Genomic DNA, 20657 nt, shown 5'->3' on the forward strand with positions numbered 1-20657 from the left:
GCATCGGCCAATTCTAGCGCCTGTTATTGTAATGGGCATAATGTCTAGTGGTTATATATTAAACTCATTTGTATGAAGAGGACCTGAAGCTCTCTGTCAGAAAAGCAGTTATGGCCACTATAAAGATACTGCCTTGATGACAAAAGATGAAGATTCTCCTTAAAGGGGTTGTCCAGCTGCCGCTGGTTAACTGATATTAGCAGATAAGTGACAGACTGGTGAAATCGGTCTGTCTGTAACTACTACACTGCTACCCAGTATGAGTTGTTTCAGAATAGAAACTCAGGGATAAGTGATCGCTGGGGTCCCATGCTGGAATCGCCATTGGTCACAAGAACGGGTTCCCCTGTTTGAATGGAGCAGCAGTTGCCAGTCACACTGCTTCTTTACTCAAAGTCTGTGGGAGTGAAGAAGATAGCCGGCGGAGATCCGGCTGCAACCCAGCGCACAGCGGTTTTCTTTCTGGCGATTCTTGGCATATTTGTTAATGGGGCTGGACAGCGATGTTTAAGTTTCTGGCAATGCCGGATTTCAGAGGGATCCGGCAGCCTGCTCCCTGCCAGAACAGCCAGCCGGATACTAAGCCCTAGTGTGAAACTGGCCTAAAACACGATGTTCACTGGTCTGTCAAATTACAATATGCATTGGTTCTAGAAGGACCTCTGTGATTTGAAACTATTGTAACCGGACACCATATCTGTATGGAAAACTATTAGTAACTTGTTCTGAAGCCTCCAAAATGTCACCACACAATGAAGGAGGAACGAATACAGGTAAGTAATAGGTGCACAGTGTACCAGAAAAATACAAGATGGCTGAAGTCACCTAGCACCTGGGGCAGGTAAAGAGCAGCACAGAACATGTAGTCCTGTAGAGAGGTGCTACTAGGCAGTCGGTGCATGCACCTTATTCATGCAGGAGGTTCATCCGTGTAATGTCCATGCTGTGCCAACCAGCAACTCATGTCACATTGTGCCAACCAGTCACTCATGTCACTTCTCTGCATTGTTTGTCGAATCTGATTTCAAATTACAATGGCCCAGTGTGGAAAGTATTGTCACCTGAGACCATTGTACCTTGAAGGGGTTATTCAGATTTTTGATATTGATGGCCTGTCCTCAGGCTAGGTCATCAATATCAGATTGGCAGGGGTCCGACACCGGGCAACCACACTGATCAGCTGTTTGTAAAGACCTCTGAGAGCTCAGGTGAGTGCTGCGGTCTCTTCACAGCTTACCAAGGTACGTCGTACATTGTATCGTGGCTGTGCTTGGCATTGCAGCTCGGGACCAGTCACTTGAATGGGACTGAGCTGCACATAGGCCATGTGACCGATGTACGGTGATGGCACTGCCCTAGGAAGAGGCCTGAGCGTCTCTTCAAACAGCTGATCGTTGGGGATGCCAGGTGTCGGACCCCCACTGATCTCGCGTATCCTGAGGATAGGCCATCAATTTGAAATTATCAGATAACCTTTGAGGGACCGTTAGTACTGAATATTGTATTACACAGTGATGAAGGGAAAAACATCTTTAAATCCAGTATTTGCAAATCTATAGTTTAATAGGGAATGTTCACAGTAGATTCCGCACCAAAACACATGCAGATCTTATCCAATGGGAATTAATGCGAATTCAAACAGCTTTTTCTTTCTCACTTGTGATTTAAAAAACTGCACCGCGGGGGGGGGGGCAAAGTGTCCCTTCCATCCTAACCTGGATTCCACGTCCAAAATTCTAGGTGAAATGGTCAGGAATGAAAATCGACAACAAAATCGCATCAGGAAAAAAATTCATCCATAAAAACTTGATGCGGATTCTGCACAAAAAATACCAAATGCTCTGTGTGAACAGAGAGGAGGATCCTTCCTTTTGTTTTAATTTTTTTTATCTATTATTATTCTGTCAATTAGCCAGGGAAAAATAGCAGCCGTGAAGAGTGAGTGTCCTTGTTTTTTAAGCAGGCAACCCACTGTCAGCAACTGGACAAAGCCATAATACATGATACGAAGCTGCCGTTATTAGGAGGTTATGTCAGGAAAGAAGATCTCTATATTTCATTTTACCATGAGAATCATTTGCCCTTTTTCTCCCAACAGGAATTATGCCCGGACGCTATAACCAGGATGTGGGCCAGACCATTCCCGTCTTTGCGTTTCTTGGTGCTATGGTAGTACTGGCTTTCTTTGTGGTACAAATCAACAAGGCCAAGAGCAAGCCAAAGAGACGGAAACCTCGAGTCAAGCGACCTCAACTTATCCAGCAGTTTCACCAACCAAAGACTCCGTCTGTCTGAGCTACAAGACAGATCTATGAGCTCTGAAACAAACTAGTCCTATAGGTTTTCTCTGACCAAAACTGGACATCGGTGGGAATGGCTTCTTTTATATATTTATTATGTACAATAAATCCCTTATTGAAGGGCTTCTCACTACCAAAAAGGGACTGGGGCAAATGCAATATGATAAGAAGATTTGTGCTCAGCACAAACCAAATCCAGACACGTTTAAAGAGGACGTTTACCCCAAATCAGTGACTTTTATTTTTATACATGTGTTTTTGTTTTTTTTGTAATTTTGACCTTGATTCCATCTTCACTGGTGGATTTTGTTTTCAATAAATAAGCAGCTTGTAATAAAGCACAATGTACTGCCCCCTACTGGTCTAGCACAAATGTAATGTAAGATTGTAGGGAAGGGTTAGGCTAGGGGTGCACCGAAATTCCGGCAGCCGAAAATATCGGCCGAAAATGTACCTAATCCATTTCGGCCAATATTGTTACATATCGGCCGAAAATATGGGGTGTGGGATTTGTCACCCACAAAGTAGCTCACCATCTGCGGGCGGGCGGTTTACTTTAAGTCACTGCATCTTTATTTTACCTTACAATCGTGACGCTCCAGTAACAACTCTGCAGGCAGAGCGGAGGGCGGCGTAACGTCACTTACTCACGTGACGCGCCTGCTCCGCCTCCTTCATTCATAAAGTGGGCGGAGCAGGTGCGTCACGTGAGTAAGTGACGTTACGCCGCCCTCCGCTCTGCCTGCACAGTTGTTACTGGAGCGTCACGATTGTAAGGTAAAATAAAGATGCAGTGAGAGTGATTAGTCTGCTGTGAGCAGCAGGGCCGGGGCTGTTATGGGTAGGGGGATCGGTCTATGGCACTGCTATGGGGAGGGGGGATCTGTGCACTGTTATGGGGAAAGGGATCTGTGCACTGTTATGCCCATAACAGTGCACATATCCCCCCCTCCATAACAGCGCCACCCACAGATCCCCCTCTCCATAACAGCGCCACCCACAGATCCCCCTCTCCATAACAGCGCCACCCACAGATCCCCCCCCCCCCCCTCCATAACAGCGCCACCCACAGATCCCCCTCTCCATAACAGCGCCACCCACAGATCCCCCCCCCCCTAACAGCGCCACCCACAGATCCCCCTCTCCATAACAGCGCCACCCACAGATCCCCCTCTCCATAACAGCGCCACCCACAGATCCCCCTCTCCATAACAGAGCCACCCACAGATCCCCCTCTCCATAACAGTGCCACCCACAGATCCCCCTCTCCATAACAGCGCCACCCACAGATCCCCCTCTCCATAACAGCGCCACCCACAGATCCCCCTCTCCATAACAGCGCCACCCACAGATCCCCCTCTCCATAACAGCGCCACCCACAGATCCCCCTCTCCATATATAATATGATTTATTAAATTCATGAAAAAGAATTATTAATAAAATCATTTTTAAAAAAAGTATTTTAAAAGTATTTGGGCAAAAAGACAGTTTCGGTTTCGGTTTTCGGTCAAGGGCATCCAGAATTTTCGGTTTCGGACCAGAATTTTCATTTCGGTGCACCCCTAGTCTACACGACAACATTTATCGCACGACACATGTCGTCGTGTAGACCTAGCCTTACATGTATTGTCTTTACATACCGTTTGCTTGAAACAGAATAGGTGTAGACAAATCCAGCATGGCCCTGTAGGGATCTACTGCTGCCTTTTACACAAATGTGAGTCTGCTATACTGTATTTTTCGCTTTCTAGGACGTACCTAGGATTTAAAAGAAAATTTATTTTTTTCAGACCTCAGTTCAGCTTCATCCCCCCCCCATCCCCAAATCTTTATCAGACCTCTGATCAAGCCCCTGTATTGCTAACAAATACACAATTTCAGGTTCAGATACTCTTTAGGGCTCATGCACATGAATGTGTCGTGTTTTGCGATCTGCAAAACATGGATGCCGCCCGTGTGCCTTCTGCAATTTACGGAACGAGCGGCCCATTATAGAAATGCCTATTCTTGTCTGCAAAACGGACAAGAATAGGACATGATCTATAATTTTTGCGGGGGCCAAGGAATGGATGCGGACAGCAAACAGAGTGCTGTAGCATTCTTTTGCGGCCCCATTGAAGTGAATGGGTCCACATCCGAGCCGCAAAAAAAGTGGCTCTGATGCGGATCCAAACCACGTTCGTGTGAATGCGCCCTTAAAGAGAGACTACACACACCACTTTCAGAATAATAAAATAAGTAAATTTATTAAGGTGATAGTGATAAAAGAAGAGAAAACGTGCTAACAATAAAGGTAAGATATGATGGGACCACTTATCCTTAGGAAGGACACTATGGACAAGATCCCTCAAAGCTCTCTAGAAACATCTACCTTGTCCATAGAGACTACCTATGTGGATAACTGGCCTCTCCTTCCAGTTCTCGAATAACCTTGCTAACACCTCTCTGGGTAGAGGTACCTTAGCAGTCTGGAACCCACCTGCGGTGTCTGAGCCTATAGGTGGGTTCTCTGATGGCCTGGGTTCAATCGGTGGGTTCATCCTCATCCTTCCTACCTTTATAAGTGGTCGTGCCAGTACCTCTTATGTGGAGCTCCCCTGGCTTGCTCCTAACCCTGATGAAGTGGGTAATGCAGCTGGTGGTTACCTCACTATGGATGGCTATGGGTTCATGGAGCTTAGATCCGCTTATCCTTAATGGAGTTCAGCAGGATCGTGCCTCAGTGCGCCTGAAACAGTCAGCAGCTGGAATGGGGCCTCATCTCCTCTCCTTACCAACGCTCCGTATGCAACTGTTGGCAGAAGGTGCATGATAATATTGGTGCTTGCTTTGGCAGCACATACTCCAAGGTAAGTAAACCATGCATGTGTTTAACCAGTTGGATTGCCTCAGTTCTAATGACTTTTAAGAAGCTGTGTGTGACTCTAAATGAGAACTCAGGTGATAGTGGCATCACCTGTTTCTTTAATGAGGACTGGCTGTGAAGAAAATAAATTCAGGCTGCATTGAATTGATAAGGTCGCAGACTTAAATATTTCAGATCTAGCAACCTGGCTTCATTATGTCTGACCTGATTCTTTTATCTAGGAAAATTTATACTGAGTTGCCGCCTCTGGGCAGTGGCCGGCCGCTTAACCGGTACACAAGACTGCAAATATAAAAGCTTATAGGGGTTCTATGATGTGAGCGAATGTCACCTGATAACCTTACCGGTAAACACCCCAGTCACCTTTTGGTGGTAATGGTGCCCTGACACATAAAAGTAACAAGGTAGGAGGCAGGAAGTTAAGTTAAAACTAATGCGCAAACCAAAGGGGTCCTAAGGTGAAGACCCAGTGTGACAGAAAGATTAGGGAAAGCCTAGTGGAGATGAGGCATAGTTCCATCTATGGACTCGGTGAATGGGAGTAACCTACAGTGCTTATCCACGATCTACAGTTTAGCGCAAAGCTGTATTTGGAGCCACTTTCCTCCATGGACAATGTGGACAATATTAATGGAAATTGTAAGCAACTCAAGGAGTGCAAGACGTGTGTACTGACCATGTGAATTATAGGGTATAGTATACTCTACACCTAGAGATAGTACGGGTCAGCCTGAAGTTAAAGGAACAGAAGTGTGACCAGAGCACTGAAATTCAGTAAGATCCTACCCAGAGCTGTTATAATGGGAGGCAGCACCATCCAGGCTGGGAAGTCTTCTTGTATAGATTACAGCTATCCTTTCTATGGCAATAAATTGGTATAGCTACACAAGACAAGTGATTTTCAGTAAATGTCAACTTATGCACAACTAAACTCTTCTCTATGTTATTCTATCTATTTGCACCTAAGGGTGCTGATGTCGTGAACATTAGGGACCCTGCCTTCATTGCACCTAATACCCATAACCTCAAGGGCACCTCTGTCGCCACCGGGAAAGAGACTTCCCTCACTGCACGCCAACCCAGGGAGCTACAAAACGGCAATATAGACTGTGCATTCCTCTGTCCACATTCACACTTACAGCCATGCTCACACAGATAGGCTGCGGCTATGTACGCTGCACAGGTCCTGTAACCTCTTGCCACTCCTCAGTCCCTGTGTCTCCTGGCTAGTGCCATGTAAAGATCTTGTGAAACCCTTAAGACTGGCTCTGACCTTGAAGCTATGCGGGCAGGTGGGTTCTCGGTTGGCTTGGTTTCGTCGGGAGGGTTTTTTCTCCTTTCTTCTCCCTTGAGTTCATACCAACACCTCCTGGTACGGGGTCCGAGCTTGTCCTGGACCGGTATAAAGGTAATGGTACGGTTTGGTTACCTCATCGTTGATGTCCATGCCTGGCGTGTGCCAGTGCTGTCAGCTTGGCTCGGTTTCTTACATATACCTTGTAGACATTACGGAGTTAGTCGTTTTTTTTATCGTATTATAAAAATTTAAGCTCTTGGGAATAAATTGCAATAGGGGTCTACAGTAGATTTTTACTCTGTGTAGTGGTTATATATGATGTTGCAATATTTTATCTGGTTTTAGAGCGAGTAGCTTTTACGCAATGGTACTTACCATATAGACTAGGCTTAGAGGTAAAGGGCATCCTTTTTATGGCCAATGTCTAATAAGACTATTTATTCTTCCTGTCAGGGATGGCCATCCTGAGGCTCTCCAGCTGTTACAAAACTACAACTCCCAGCATGCCCACACTGCCTACATCTATTAGCCTACAGCATGGCATGGTGGGAGTTGTAGTTTTGCAGCAGCTGGAGAGCCGCAAGTTGGCCATCCCTGCTCTAAGTATTTAAGTCTATAAACAGAGGTAGGTCTGTTGATCAAGGATGCAGATAGAGACATCTCAGAGTTACAACTGGGTTCACAAATTCTGTCATCAAGATTTATTTTTCTGGCAGAATCAAAAAGTTTTTGTCTCAGGTTTATTCCTGATTCTATGAAATGGTATTTTTATCTAATGAGAAATATCTGAGATATGTTGTCCTTATACTTGGTCCCCCCCCCCCCCCCCCCCCCTAAATTATAATTTAGAACGTCTCCTGTTCTGCTGTCATGAGGGATGAGCTGGAAAATAGGAATTAGACTTATCGGTAATTTGGTTTCCAGAGATTCCCTCATGACCGCACTCGTACATTCCCTCCCCTACTAACTACTATGTAAATATTGCATATGAGATTTTCTTATGATTTTAATAAATCGGTTGCATCCATCCTGGTGTACTAATCTGGAAAAACACTGGTGGGAGGGACCTTTTAACCTCTGTTTCCTGTCCCAAGAAGGTCAAACAGGAACAACCTCCTGTTGTGCTGTCATAAGGGAATCTCCGAATTACCGGTAAGTCTATTTCCTATTTTCGTTCCATTTTTTTTTGCGGACCATAAGCGGAACCATTCATTTCAATGGGTCCGTAATAAAAACTGAAGTTACTCTGTGTGCATTCCATTTCCGTATGTCCGTATTTTCGTTAAGGATAGTACTGTTCTATTAGGGGCCAGCTGTTCCGTTCCCCGAAATACAGAATGCACACTGATGTCATCCATATTTTTGGTGGACTAAAAAATACATAGTTGTGTGTATGAGCCCTTATACATAGCTCAGGATAATGTTATCAGACTCAATAGGTTCCAAATGCTTAGAGATTCCATATTCACACTTCAACCCTCAGATCAGACACCCAATCTTTCAGACCCCCCCCCCCCCCCAAACAGATTCCCAGTCTTGATCAGACCCCCCCCCCCCCCCCCAATCTTCATCAGACATTAAAACAATTAACACCACTTACCTCTCCTGCTCCAGCCGGCGCTGTTCCTGCTCTCACTGCTCCCCATTATCAGGTGCATGCCTACATGCTCTACATCCTGACGCTATACACAGTCAGGACAGCGCATAGTGAGTGCCCAGAAGAAGACCAGGAAGTGGTGAGTACAGCCATCACTAGCAGCGCTAAAGTCACTGTTCCCTGCGCTTCCATAATGAAAGCGCTCAGTATTTGCTGTATAAGCCTTTTGGGCTGAAAAAAGTGAAAGTGAAAAATACAGTAGGTTATGGACCGTGCTCACTGTGGTAACTACACACATAATTTGCCTATATGTCAGGAGTGTTACCCAATGTATGCCACTATAAAGGCAGAAGGCACATTCAGCCATGGGCCACAGTGTAAGGCCTCCTGCACACGACCGTTGTGTGCACCCGTGGCCGTTGTCCCGTTTAACGTGTTTTTCTGCGGTCCCATTGACTTTCAATGGGTCCGTGGAAAAATCGGAAAATGCACCGTTTGGCACCTGTCCTATTTTTTTCACGGTCAACGGTTCACGGACCCATTCAAGTCAATGGGTCCGTGAAAAATCACGGATGCACACAAGATTGTCATCCACATCCGTGATCCGTGTCCGTTTTTTCCTATCATTTCAAAGGCAAACTTGACTTCGATTTTTTTTTTTCATTTTTCATGTCCGTGGATCCTCCAAAAATCAAGGAAGACCCACGGGAAAAAAACGGACACGGATCGCGGTACAACGGAACCACGTTTTGTGGGACGTTAAAAAATACTGTCGTGTGCAGGAGGCCTTAAAGTAAAGAGTATACTGCAGGTTTTAGTTTTTGTTTTTGTGACTAACTGTATCAGAAAGAAAAATCTGCCGCACTTTTCTATACAGTAAAAAAAAATCTAAGCAGAGAGCTGTCTAAAATAAAGGAAAAAACACTTACATTTTATATATCAAGCGACACCAGCGCCGTGCTCCTATGCCCACAAATCATGCAGTGATTGTTCACATGCTGCCTGTAACTGGCTTTACCTGTCACGTGTGCATGAACGGCATGTGACCACTGAGGTCAATGAATGGCTGCAGTGGTCACATGAATGAAGACTGGCACATGAACAATGCTGAAGGCTGAAGACTTTTTTTTTTATTTTCTTTTCTTTAAGACAACTTTCTGCTGTGGGCCCTTTTACTTGGAAGAAGCAGTCTACATTGGTGACTACAGAGGGCATCATGGGGAGTCTTTGTCACCGGTGTTAAAGTGGTATTCTGGTAAAGTAACCTCATTTTTTAAAAACTGCATTAAGGCTGCAAGCTGTGACCCAACCAGAACCCATACCTGTACCTATAACCAGAGTTTAAATTTACCTTGCAATCCATTTGTCTAGCTCCTGTGTGAGCCTGCAATATATGGCACCTGATCTTCCCTCACAAAACTTCAAAGACTACAATCCCCACAATCCCTAGCTTTCCTGCTGTGAGTGTTGATGTTTACTGATTGGCTGCCTGATATACAGTCCGGTCACGCCCCCTCTGCTCAGTAATCAGCAGCACACTGACATGACCTTTGTTTCACAAGACATTCAGCTACAGAACTGATAGCAACACACTGAGCATGCTCGACCTAACAAAGGCTCTGAACTACAGGTCGATGCCATGATAATTTATGAGGAAACACAGTGGGTAGCAATGGGGAAAAAAACTACTTTAATAACTACTAAACGGTAAATATGTGAAATTGACATATTAGGTAATTATTGATGATGAATTAGTCTAAAACTTACCTAAGTTATATTTATGGTAGCCAGTATACCCCTTTAAAGGGTTTGTCTAGCAGATAAAAAATTTTTTTTTTAGAAAAGGTGCAAAACGGGTTAAAAAATAAAACAAGCAATGCCCCCCTTACCGTTCCACAGCCACTGCCTTTCCTAGGCTTTCTGCACCACCGCTGGTCTGTACTTCCTGGTCCCTCAGCCAGCGATAGGCTTGATTGGTGATTTCCTGGGTGTCCAGAAGAACCAGGGATTCCAGATCAGTGCAAGATCAGCAAGGTGAGAATTGCTTGCTTTATTTTGTAACCCATTATGCCCCTTTTTTAGAAAATAAAATAAAATTTTCATACGCTGGACTTCCCCTCTAAATACTTTAAATATGACTTTTATTATTTCTGATTCTCCTAGCTGTTTGAATGTTAGCTCTAATCATTGTCCAATAAATTCAAAAAGCAATTGGACTGGTGGGTTTTCAGGCTGGGTTTACAAGTTCTGGTTTCTTGGAGCAGTGTTTGAACCCAAATCCAGGAACGGATCATAGACTGATAAACTGAGGACACACGTAAAGTAATCTTGTTGAATCTTGTGAATCATTTGAGATGAACTAAAGCGGAGATATCAAGTCAGACCCTCGTGTCCAACATCCGTGTCTGACCTAATTGGGGGTCCAACTCCATATTATTGCCGATGGATTTTTCATAAAGGTTCCTGTAGGTGTAATGTGTAGCAAGGAGGAACTGCTCAGCTGAAGAACCGTTGGTATCTGGTAGATTTGAGAAAGGAATTTATATATTAAAAAAAAACACTCCTCTTAAAGGGAATCTGTCACTAGCAATTTACCATTTTTTTTTTTCATGAATCCATGTTTAACAGAGTACCTTTTTTCCATCTGTCTTGTTCTTTTGATTGTCAGTCTTGTCATTTCTTCAAAAAATCGATTCTTATGATATGTAAATGACGCTGTAAGGAGCCCAGAGGGGCGTTCTTCTTTCTCCACGGTGCCCAGGAACGCCCCTCTGAAGTGCCGTGCCCGCCTAAATTTGAAAACTAATAACGCCTCCCAGATGCGCGGCTAAGTGCTCAACACCCCCCCTCCTCAGCGCCGCGCTCTGCGGCAAACACCCCGATCCTCCTCTCGCCGGCATCCCAAATCCCGCGCAGGCGCAGTGCCGGCGATTGCCTGCGCTATGATAAGATGACTGACGGCACTGCGCCTGCGCGGGATTTGGGATGCCGGCGAGAGGAGGATCGGGGTGTTTGCCGCAGAGCGCGGCGCTGAGGAGGGGGGGTGTTGAGCACTTAGCCGCGCCTATGGGAGGCGATTTAGATGAACTTGGAGGCGTTATTAGTTTTCAAATTTAGCCGGGCACGGCACTTCAGAGGGGCGTTCCTGGGCACCGTGGAGAAAGAAGAACGCCCCTCTGGGCTCCTTACAGCGTCATTTACATATCATAAGAATCGATTTTTTTGAAGAAATGACAAGACTGACAATCAAAAGAACAAGACAGATGGAAAAAAGGTACTCTGTTAAACATGGATTCATGAAGAAAAAAAATTGGTAAATTGCTAGTGACAGATTCCCTTTAAGTCTGACCTTAAAAGAGGATATGAGATAGAGGGCAGCATGGCATTAATATAGCATCAGAAAATAAGAGGCTATATGCATGGACTTTGGAATTGGCTGTGTACTTTTATTATGGAAGGTACATATGTGTACCTGGTACTCAATGGTGCAACAGGAGTCATGGGTTTGATCTAGGCAGAGGTTGGAGGTCTGACATGTCCATCAGAAGCAGTAGGTGGACCTGATGGACTGACCTCACAATCACTTGAATTATGAGAAGGAGTATTCAACGAGAACCTAGAAAACTTGACCCCTTTAATAGGAGAAGTGTGTCCGAATGATTTTGTTGTTTTAGGTAGACAACTAGAAATTTCTGTAATGTGAAATATCTTCCGGTATTTTAATGAACCCTAACCTTCCATGTAAAGTATACAATGTGCCCCTCACCTTAGTAAAACACTCCTATTTCTGTGGTTCCTGATCAGAAATGGTCTCCCAAAGGCACTGAAGGTATTCATGTAAAGTGGAGACAGAGTGATAAAATGGAGGAAATTCAGAATAAAGCAAAATCAGGTCATGAAAAACATTCGTAAGCAGAACATTTTCCATTTTTCTAACAATGGGCTAAGGCAGGGATGACCAACCTGCGTCCCTCCAGCTGTTGCAAAACTACAACTCCCAGCATGACTGGACAGATTACATTTATTAGGACATGCTGGGAGTTGTAGTTTTTCAATAGTTGGAGGGCCTCAGGTAGGTTGAGCATCCCTTGGCTAAGGCATAAAGAACCCTTTGTGAAATAAGTGATTCTTGTACGGCAATGTTCTTGTCTGTATCTTAAGCTTAGCACTATAGTTTCTCTGCAGCTGGAAGACATATGGCAGGAAGCATGGTACGGCACATAAAAACCTTTTAGAATGTTGTTACTTTGCCAATTTAGTTAAAGGAAGCCTCACATGCCTGGCTGTGGTGGGATCCAAATACCATAAAGTGCTGCCCGCCCTTCTAATCTACTTTTCAATAAATACTGTGTGAAAATGCTGCTTCTGCTGCCCTGGGTGTGGGAACCGCCCCTGATGTACAGTACAGTGGATACAATCCCTTTTAGGTTGGGTCAGTTGACCTGACACATGACCTGTCTTGTTGGATGCTTCCCAGACTTGCAGATACTCCCTCTGCCTGGCACCCGATCGGAAAAAATAAGCATTTCTGCAGTGTGCCTGATTTGATGTTTGTCGCCAGTTATTGTTAGAGAGGTTTGGTGCTATTACCAGTGTCTTCGGGGGAAAATATTAATTTGCCACGACTAATGGATTTATCCCTTAACTATGAATGTTCCATTTCATTTTGTAACATTAATGTTTTTACCGGCCTAATGTTTTGTGCGCAGCCTCTCCCTGGTGAACACCGATTCATTGCATTTAATCTCTCTCTTCCAGATTTCGTATGACAGCTTGCAGATATGTAGATGCATTTGCATAACATAAGAAAGCACGCAAATAGTTTACTGGTAATTAGTATTGAGCTAATAGAGGCCAAACGAATCAACTTTGATCTGAATTTCAGGAAAAATGTGATTCGCCGCAAAGCTGAATTTCCTCGTGCTTCGTGGTAACTAATCTTTTTTTCCTGAAATGGCGGTAAAAAAGAAAAAAAAAAAAACCTACCTCATCTGCAGAGTCCATGCAAAATCTCGAGCGGGTTCACGTATGATGTCACCACACCTGGTGATGTCATCAGTGATGATGTCAGAACGTGTGTCCAGCGTGATGACATTATCACGTCTTCCAGCAAATGGATAAGGTAAGTATTTTAATTTTTTTTACCCTGCTAAAGGCCTAAATTGTAGCCTCACATGCCACAATAAGTTAGGAACACGGCATCTGTGGTGTTCAATTACGGGGGGCTGAGCGATTGCCGTTCCCCACCATTGTGCCCGCTACATAGAAAGGAATGCACTTCGTCACAAATCGAATGTCTTGGTGAAATTGGGCAAAGCAGCCTAATCAAATTTTTCATAACTTCGCTCATCTCTACTTGTAATCAAAAGTGAGTTTAACTGAGAAGGTAGTGGAGCACTCAGAATGAAGTATTATCTTTCCATAATAACAAATGTACACTATGTGGGCCCTGTCACAACTATATCAGATCGAACATCCCATTCCATAACCATGAACATTGAGATGGAGTTGGGCCCTCTTTTGCAATCACGACAATCGCTTCTCTTCTGGAAAGGTTTTCCACAAAACTTGTGTCTGTGAAATTTAGTGCCTATTCAGCCAAAATAAATCAGGCACTGAGATTGGGCGAGCAGGTTACCCAGCACCAAATTGTCAAACTGTGGGCCAGATTTATCATTAGCTCAAGTCAGAATAATGGAGTGAAAAATTGCGACTTTTTTCTGCTCTGCACTATGCTCGCCAGTTTTCTGAAAGTGGGCGTGTTTTCTTATGTAAATTAATCTCTAGACAGATTTACTATTGCGACTATTTAAAAAGTCGCAAAAAAGTCGCAAAAAAATGCGCAATTTCACTCCAGTGAGGACCATGCTTATCTTATGAGACTTTTTAATAGAACATGCGACTTTTTTTGTAAAGACGTGCGACTTTTGTAAAGCTGCTTACTGACGGATAAACTGCTACCCTCAAACCACATTTATTACAGTCTTAAAGGGCCGATCATAAATCTGACTTGGCTAAAACTGACTATAGCCATATGTGAAAGTGGAGTGAGCTGTCAGAGTAATGATAAATCTGGCCCTGTGTCTTTTTAGACCTTCATCTGTAACCAGAAAGGGTCTTCCCCAAACTATGACCACACAGTGGTCAGCATGCAGTAGTCAATACTATCTTTGTATTCTGTTGCATGAACTTTAAAGGACCTAGCCATAACCCTGAAGTAACAGACCCATATAATTAATTCCTCCTCCACCAAATTTTACAGTAGATACATTGTAGATACTATACATTCTGTTAGCTAGCAACCTCCAGGCATCTGCCAAACCCAGCTTTTCCATGAGACTGCAACATGAGTCCAGCTGCAGTATGCTTACGCTTGACATTGCATATGGTGATCTTAGGCTTGTGTGCCGTTAGTTGACCGTGTAGTTTCTAAAATAGTGTTACTTTTTGGAAATTTCCACTGTAAGGTTACTCAGGGTCTCTTCAAATGCGACATGGTGCCTGAAAACCATTACAGTAAAATCTGCCCACCAAAAGCCATTTGGCGCTCCTTCCCTCCTGAACCCTGCTGTGTGCCCATACAGCTGCTTACGACCACATATGGGGTGCTTCTGTAAACTGCAGATTCGGGTTTATAAATATTGATATTTGCTTTGATGTTAACCCTTGCTGTGTTACAGGAAAAATGGATTAAAATTGAACATTTGTATAAAAATTACATTTTTAAATTTCACCTCCATTTTACTTCAATTACTGTAAAACACCTAAAGGTTAACAAAGTTTCTAAAAACAGTTTTGAATAATTTGTGGAGTGTAGTTTTCTCTTATGTAAGCCCCTCAAAGTAACTTCAGAACTGAATTATTCCTTAAAAAGTTGGTTTTGTAAAATTATTATTATACTTCTAATGTCCTAAAAAAAAAAAATTGACACTTAGAAAATTATACCAATGTATAACAGACATATCTGTTTTAAAAGAAGAGAAATCAAACTTTAGAAAATTGCAAATTTTTCCTAATTTTCTGTAAAATTGGGATTATTTTTTTTTTATAAGTGAAGATAAAACAACTCAAATTTACCACTAAAATGAAGTAGAATGTGTCCCACAGTCTCCAAATAGTTTGGATAAGTAAAATCATTCCAAAGGTGTCACCACATAAAGCCAGGTATGCAATATTAGGCCTCATGCACACGACCGTTGTGTGCATCCGTGGCCGTTGTGCCATTTTCCGGTTTTTTTCGTGGACCCATTGACTTTCAATGGGTCCGTGGAAAAATCGGAAAATGCACCATTTTGCAGCCGCATCCGTGATCCGTGTTTCCTGTCCGTCAAAAAAATAGGACAACGTTTCACGGACCCATTCAAGTCAATGGGTCCGTGAAAGAACACGGATGCACACAAGATTGGCGTCCGTGATCTGTGGCCGTAGGTTACTTTCATACAGACGGATCCGAAGATCCGTCTGCATAAAAGCTTTTTCGGAGCTGAGTTTTCACTTTGTGAAAACTCATATCCGACAGTATATTCTAACACAGAGGCGTTCCCATAGTGATGGGGACGCTTCTAGTTAGAATATACTACGAACTGTGTACATGACTGCCCCCCTATTTTCATTGGTGGCCAGTGTGCGGCCTCCCCTTACTTAGCAATATTAGAAGCATCATACTTACCTGCTGCGCTGTCTGTGACCAGCCGGGAGCTCCTCCTACTGGTAAGTGACAGATCATTAAGCAATGCGCCGCACAGACCTGTCACTTACCAGTAAGAGGAGCTCCCGGCCGGTCACAGACAGCGCAGCAGGTAAGTATGATGCTTCTAATATTGCTAAGTAACCATGGCAACCACACTGTGCCACCAATGAAAATAATACAATAGAGGGAGGGAGGGGGGCCGCACACTGTGCCACCAATGAAAATAATACAATAGAGGGAGGGAGGGGGGGCCGGGGCCGCACACTGGCCACCAATGAAATTAATACAATAGAGGGAGGGAGGGGGGGCCGAGGGGGGTCTGCTGCCTGGCAGCCCCTGATCTCTTACAGGGGGCTATGATACGCACAATTAACCCCTTCAGGTGCGGTACCTGAGGGGTTAATTGTGCGGATCACAGCCCCCTGTAAGAGATCGGGTGCTGCCAGGCAGCAGGGGGCAGTCATGTACACAGTTCTTAGTATATTCTAACTTGAAGCGTCCCCATCACCATGGGAACGCCTCTATGTTAGAATATACTGTCGGATATGAGTAACATAGAGGCGTTCCCATGGTGATGGGGACGCTTTAAGTTAAAATATACCATCGGATTGGAGAAAACTTTGATCCGATGGTATAATAGGGACTCCTGTCTTTACATTGAAAGTCAATGGGGGACGGATCCGTTTGCAATTGCACCATATTGTGTCAACGTCAAACGGATCCGTCCCCATTGACTTGCATTGTAATTCAGGACGGATCCGTTTGGGTCCGCACGGCCAGGCGGACACCAAAACGACTTTTTTTTTCATGTCCGTGGATCCTCCAAAAATCAAGGAAGACCCACGGACGAAAAAAACGGTCACGGACCAACGGAACCCCCGTTTTGCGGACCGTGAAAAAATACTGTCGTGTGCATGAGGCCTTAGGCTGTGGCAGGAAGGTGTAAACTGGCTGAGTTGAACCTCTGCTATTTCTGATTTCATTGTTCACGGGAAAGGTGTTATCAGTGACTGACAGCTATCTATATACACATACTTACACAGAGAATGATATTAATCACTAATAACACCTTCCCAATGTACAACTATCAGTGACTGACAGCTATGTATACATACTTACACATGGAATACTATTAATCACTGATAAGACCTTCCCGTGTATAACTGAATTCAGAAAGAGGAGAGATATAAATGTATAAATTACATGTTTTGCTGAATCTTTTCCTCCTGCTCTACAACATGCTACCTACAGACTGCACTGCATTTTGTAATAACAGGTCCTCTAATGTGTATGTGGAGCTCCTGAGTCTCCCCAATAGACAATGTCAGGGGAGAGACGATTATGCTAAATTAAAATGTTTGCCTGATCCTTTTGTTCTCCCGGGAGATAAGCTGCCAACAGAAGTGTCGTCTGGCAGACTCGCAACGGCTTTTCCCTTCTCCCCATTGAATAAACATACAAGTTTAGTCCAGCTGAATCCGTATGCGTATGAGGGAGTTGTCAACTGGCAAAATGATTGGCTCTCAAGGCATGAATCCTCATAATATAATTACTAAAATATATAATTATTAATGATATAATGTAAAATACCAATTACAGCAGAACAATGTCCCTTAATGTACCAGATCTTCCTCTCTCTTTTTAAATTCAGGCATGATGCTGTTCCGAGGTCTTTCAAGCCCTTAATGTACTGGCTCCTCTTTCCGGCAATACTTTAAGTCAGACCTCACGCTGTTCCGTGGTTTCTAATGCCCTTGATGTCCTGGCTTTTTCCTGCTCATTCTTAAGTCACATTTTTTTGTTTTCTGTTTTGCCTGAACTTTTCCAGTTGTTTTTCATTTTTGGGGGCATTCTGGATCCACCAGATGTCTAAATTATTCACCATGTTGATTTATAAAGGACCTTATTTTTCGACAACACACAGGGAGATGAGAGGCAGGCTCAGAGGCACTGTAGTGTAATGAAAGCTGTGCTGTGATTGATTGCTATGGGCAAAAATGAAAGCTGTGCTGTGGTTGCTTGCTATGGATAACAAGCAGTTGGCCTGTTAGACAATACATGCAGGGAGATGAAAGTCAGACTGAAAAGTGCCATAGAAAAAAGGAAAGCTGTGCTGTGTATGGTTTATATGGGCAAAAAATAATGCTGCACTGTGATTGGTTGCTATGGACAGCAAACAGTTTGTCTTTTAGACAGCACATACAGGAAGATACGAGGCCGACTGAGATGCAGAGGAGATGAGAAGCGGAGTGAGAAGTGGCTTTAGTATGGGAGGCAAATCCAGGCAAAAATAAAATGAAAATGCAAATACCTTTTGTGACTTTTTTTTCCCACACATGTGAAAATGTCCTGACACAATAATAATAAAATTAAATCACTTCATTTGCTATTTAAATTTTAACTTAAACATGGGTAATTTGTGACAAAAATAAAATAATAAAAAAAATGCTTTTTTGTCATTTTATTTTAATTATCATACTGGTATTTAATGGTCAACTGAAATCTAAAATAAAAAAAGTTGAATGGGAAAAGAAAACTCAAACTTCACTTTCCCTTTGCTATTTCTTCATGAACTGCATAATGTGTCAAAATTAATAATCAGTTTTCAGTCTTCCACACTTTTTGGCTTTTAGTGCCAAATGAAAATTATAAACGCAACCTAATGCTGATTTACGTTTCATTTCACAGTTTGCCTTTTCATTTTCAGGCTGTGTAGTATTAAAATATATGTTTATTAGTAGTGGGCATGGGCTCAACATGTTAATATATTTTAATTAATAGTAGGCGGAGCTGAAACCATGGAACTTCATGCAGAATGATCCGAGAATTGACACGAATGACTCTCTGCATGTCTAGGCAGTAATGGCGAAGTCAGTTGCGGAACTACTAGGCGAGGATATGTACCCTCTGAATTGTAAAGCCCTGCAGAATATGGAGGTGCTATATAAAAAAAGATTATTATTATTTTAGATTTGTCCATGAAATACCAGTATGGCAATGAAAATCAAATGACAAAAAGCTTTTTACATTTTATTTATGTCACAAATTACCCATACTTAAGTGAAAAATTTAACTGCAAATTAAATTAATCCATTTTATTTTTTGTTTTGTCATGACATTTTCACACATGTGGATCATTTTATTTTTTGCTAGATTTGCTTTCCATAGCCTCAGCAGTTAGTTACATTAGTGTAACTAACTAAACTAAGGAGTAGGTTTGTGCTCGGCATAGACTCTCATTCTATTACTAGCTAAAGTGATCACTGTCCTCTATATCATATATACAGTCAGGTCCATAAATATTGGGACATTGACACAATGGTAATGTTTTTGGCTCTATACACCAACACAATGGATTTGAAATGAAACAAACAAGATGTGCTTTAACTGCAGACTGTCAGCTTTAATTTGAGGGTATTTACATCCAAATCAGGTGAACGGTGTTGGAATTACAACAGTTTGCATATGTGCCTCCCACTTGTTAAGGGACCAAAAGTAATGGGACAGAATACTAATCATAAATCAAACTTTCATTTTTTAATACTTGGTTACAAATCCTTTGCAGTCAATTACAGCCTGAAGTCTGGAATGCATAGACATCACCAGATGCTGGATTTTATCCCTGGTGATGCTCTGCCAGGCCTTTACTGCAACTGTCTTCAGTTCCTGCTTGTTCTTGGGACATTTCCCTTCAGTTTTGTCTTCAGCAAGTGAAATGCATGCTCAATCGGATTCAGGTCAGGTGATTGACTTCGCCATTGCATAACATTTAACTTCTTTCCCTTAAAAAACTCTTTGGTTGCTTTTGCAGTATGCTTTGGGTCATTGTCCATCTGCACTGTGAAGCGCTGTCCAATGAGTTCTGAAGCATTTGGCTGAATATGAGCAGATAATATTGCCCGAAACACTTCAGAATTCATCCTGATGATTTTGTCAGCAGTCACATCATCAATAAATACAAGAGAACCAGTTCCATTGGCAGCCATACATGCCCACGCCATGACACTACCATCACCATGCTTCACTGATGAGATGGTATGCTTAGAATCATGAGCAGTTCCTTTCCTTCTCCATACTCTTCTCTTCCCATCACTCTGGTAGAAGTTGATCTTGGTCTCATCTGTCCATAGGATGTTGTTCCAGAACTGTGAAGGCTTTTTTAGATGTCGTTTGGCAAACTCTAATATGGCCTTCCTGTTTTTGAGGCTCACCAATGGTTTAAATCTTTTGGTGAACCCTCTGTATTCACTCTGGTGAAGTCTTCTCTTGACTGTTGACTTTGACACACATACACCTACCTCCTGGAGAGTATTCTTGATCTGGCTAACTGTTGTGAAGGGTGTTTTCTTCACCAGGGAAAGAATTCTTCGGTCATCCACCACAGTTGTTTTCCGTGGTCTTCCGGGTCTTTTGGTGTTGCTGAGCTCATCGGTGCGTTCATTCTTTTTAGGAATGTTCCAGTTGTTTTGGCCACGCCTAATGTTTTTGCTATCTCTCTGATGGGTTTGTTTTGTTTTTTCGACCTAATGATGGCTTGCTTCACTGATAGTGACCGCTCTTTGGATCTCATCTTGAGAGTTGACAGCACCAGATTACAAATTCAAATAGCACACTTGAAATTAACTCTGGACCTTTTATCTGCTCATTGTAATTCAGATAATGAGGGAATAACACACACCTGGCCATGGAACAGCTGAGAAGCCAATTGTCCCATTACTTTTGGTTCCTTAACAAGTGGGAGGCACAAATGTAAACTATTGTAATTCCTACACCGTTCACCTGATTTGGATGTAAATACCCTCAAATTAAAGCTGACAGTCTGCAGTTAAAGCACATATTGTTCATTTCATTTCAAATCCATTGTGGTGGTGTATAGAGCCAAAAATGTTACAATTGTGTCGATGTCC

General features: G+C 43.0%; 1 protein-coding gene across 1 annotated transcript in view; it reads left to right on the forward strand.

The window, feature by feature from the left end:
• The window catches only part of MBTPS1 (membrane bound transcription factor peptidase, site 1), a 55545-nt gene extending 52887 nt beyond the window's left edge, over nt 1–2658 (forward strand). The window contains exon 23 of the mRNA XM_040409536.1: nt 2099–2658. Coding sequence (XP_040265470.1) covers nt 2099–2295 — 197 coding nt within the window. The 3' untranslated portion in view covers nt 2296–2658. The remainder of the gene's footprint in view (nt 1–2098) is intronic.
• The last annotated feature ends 17999 nt before the right edge of the window (nt 2659–20657 follow it).

Source organism: Bufo bufo, chromosome 10 (genome assembly GCF_905171765.1).
Source record: "Bufo bufo chromosome 10, aBufBuf1.1, whole genome shotgun sequence".
NCBI classification, from domain to species: Eukaryota; Metazoa; Chordata; class Amphibia; order Anura; family Bufonidae; genus Bufo; species Bufo bufo.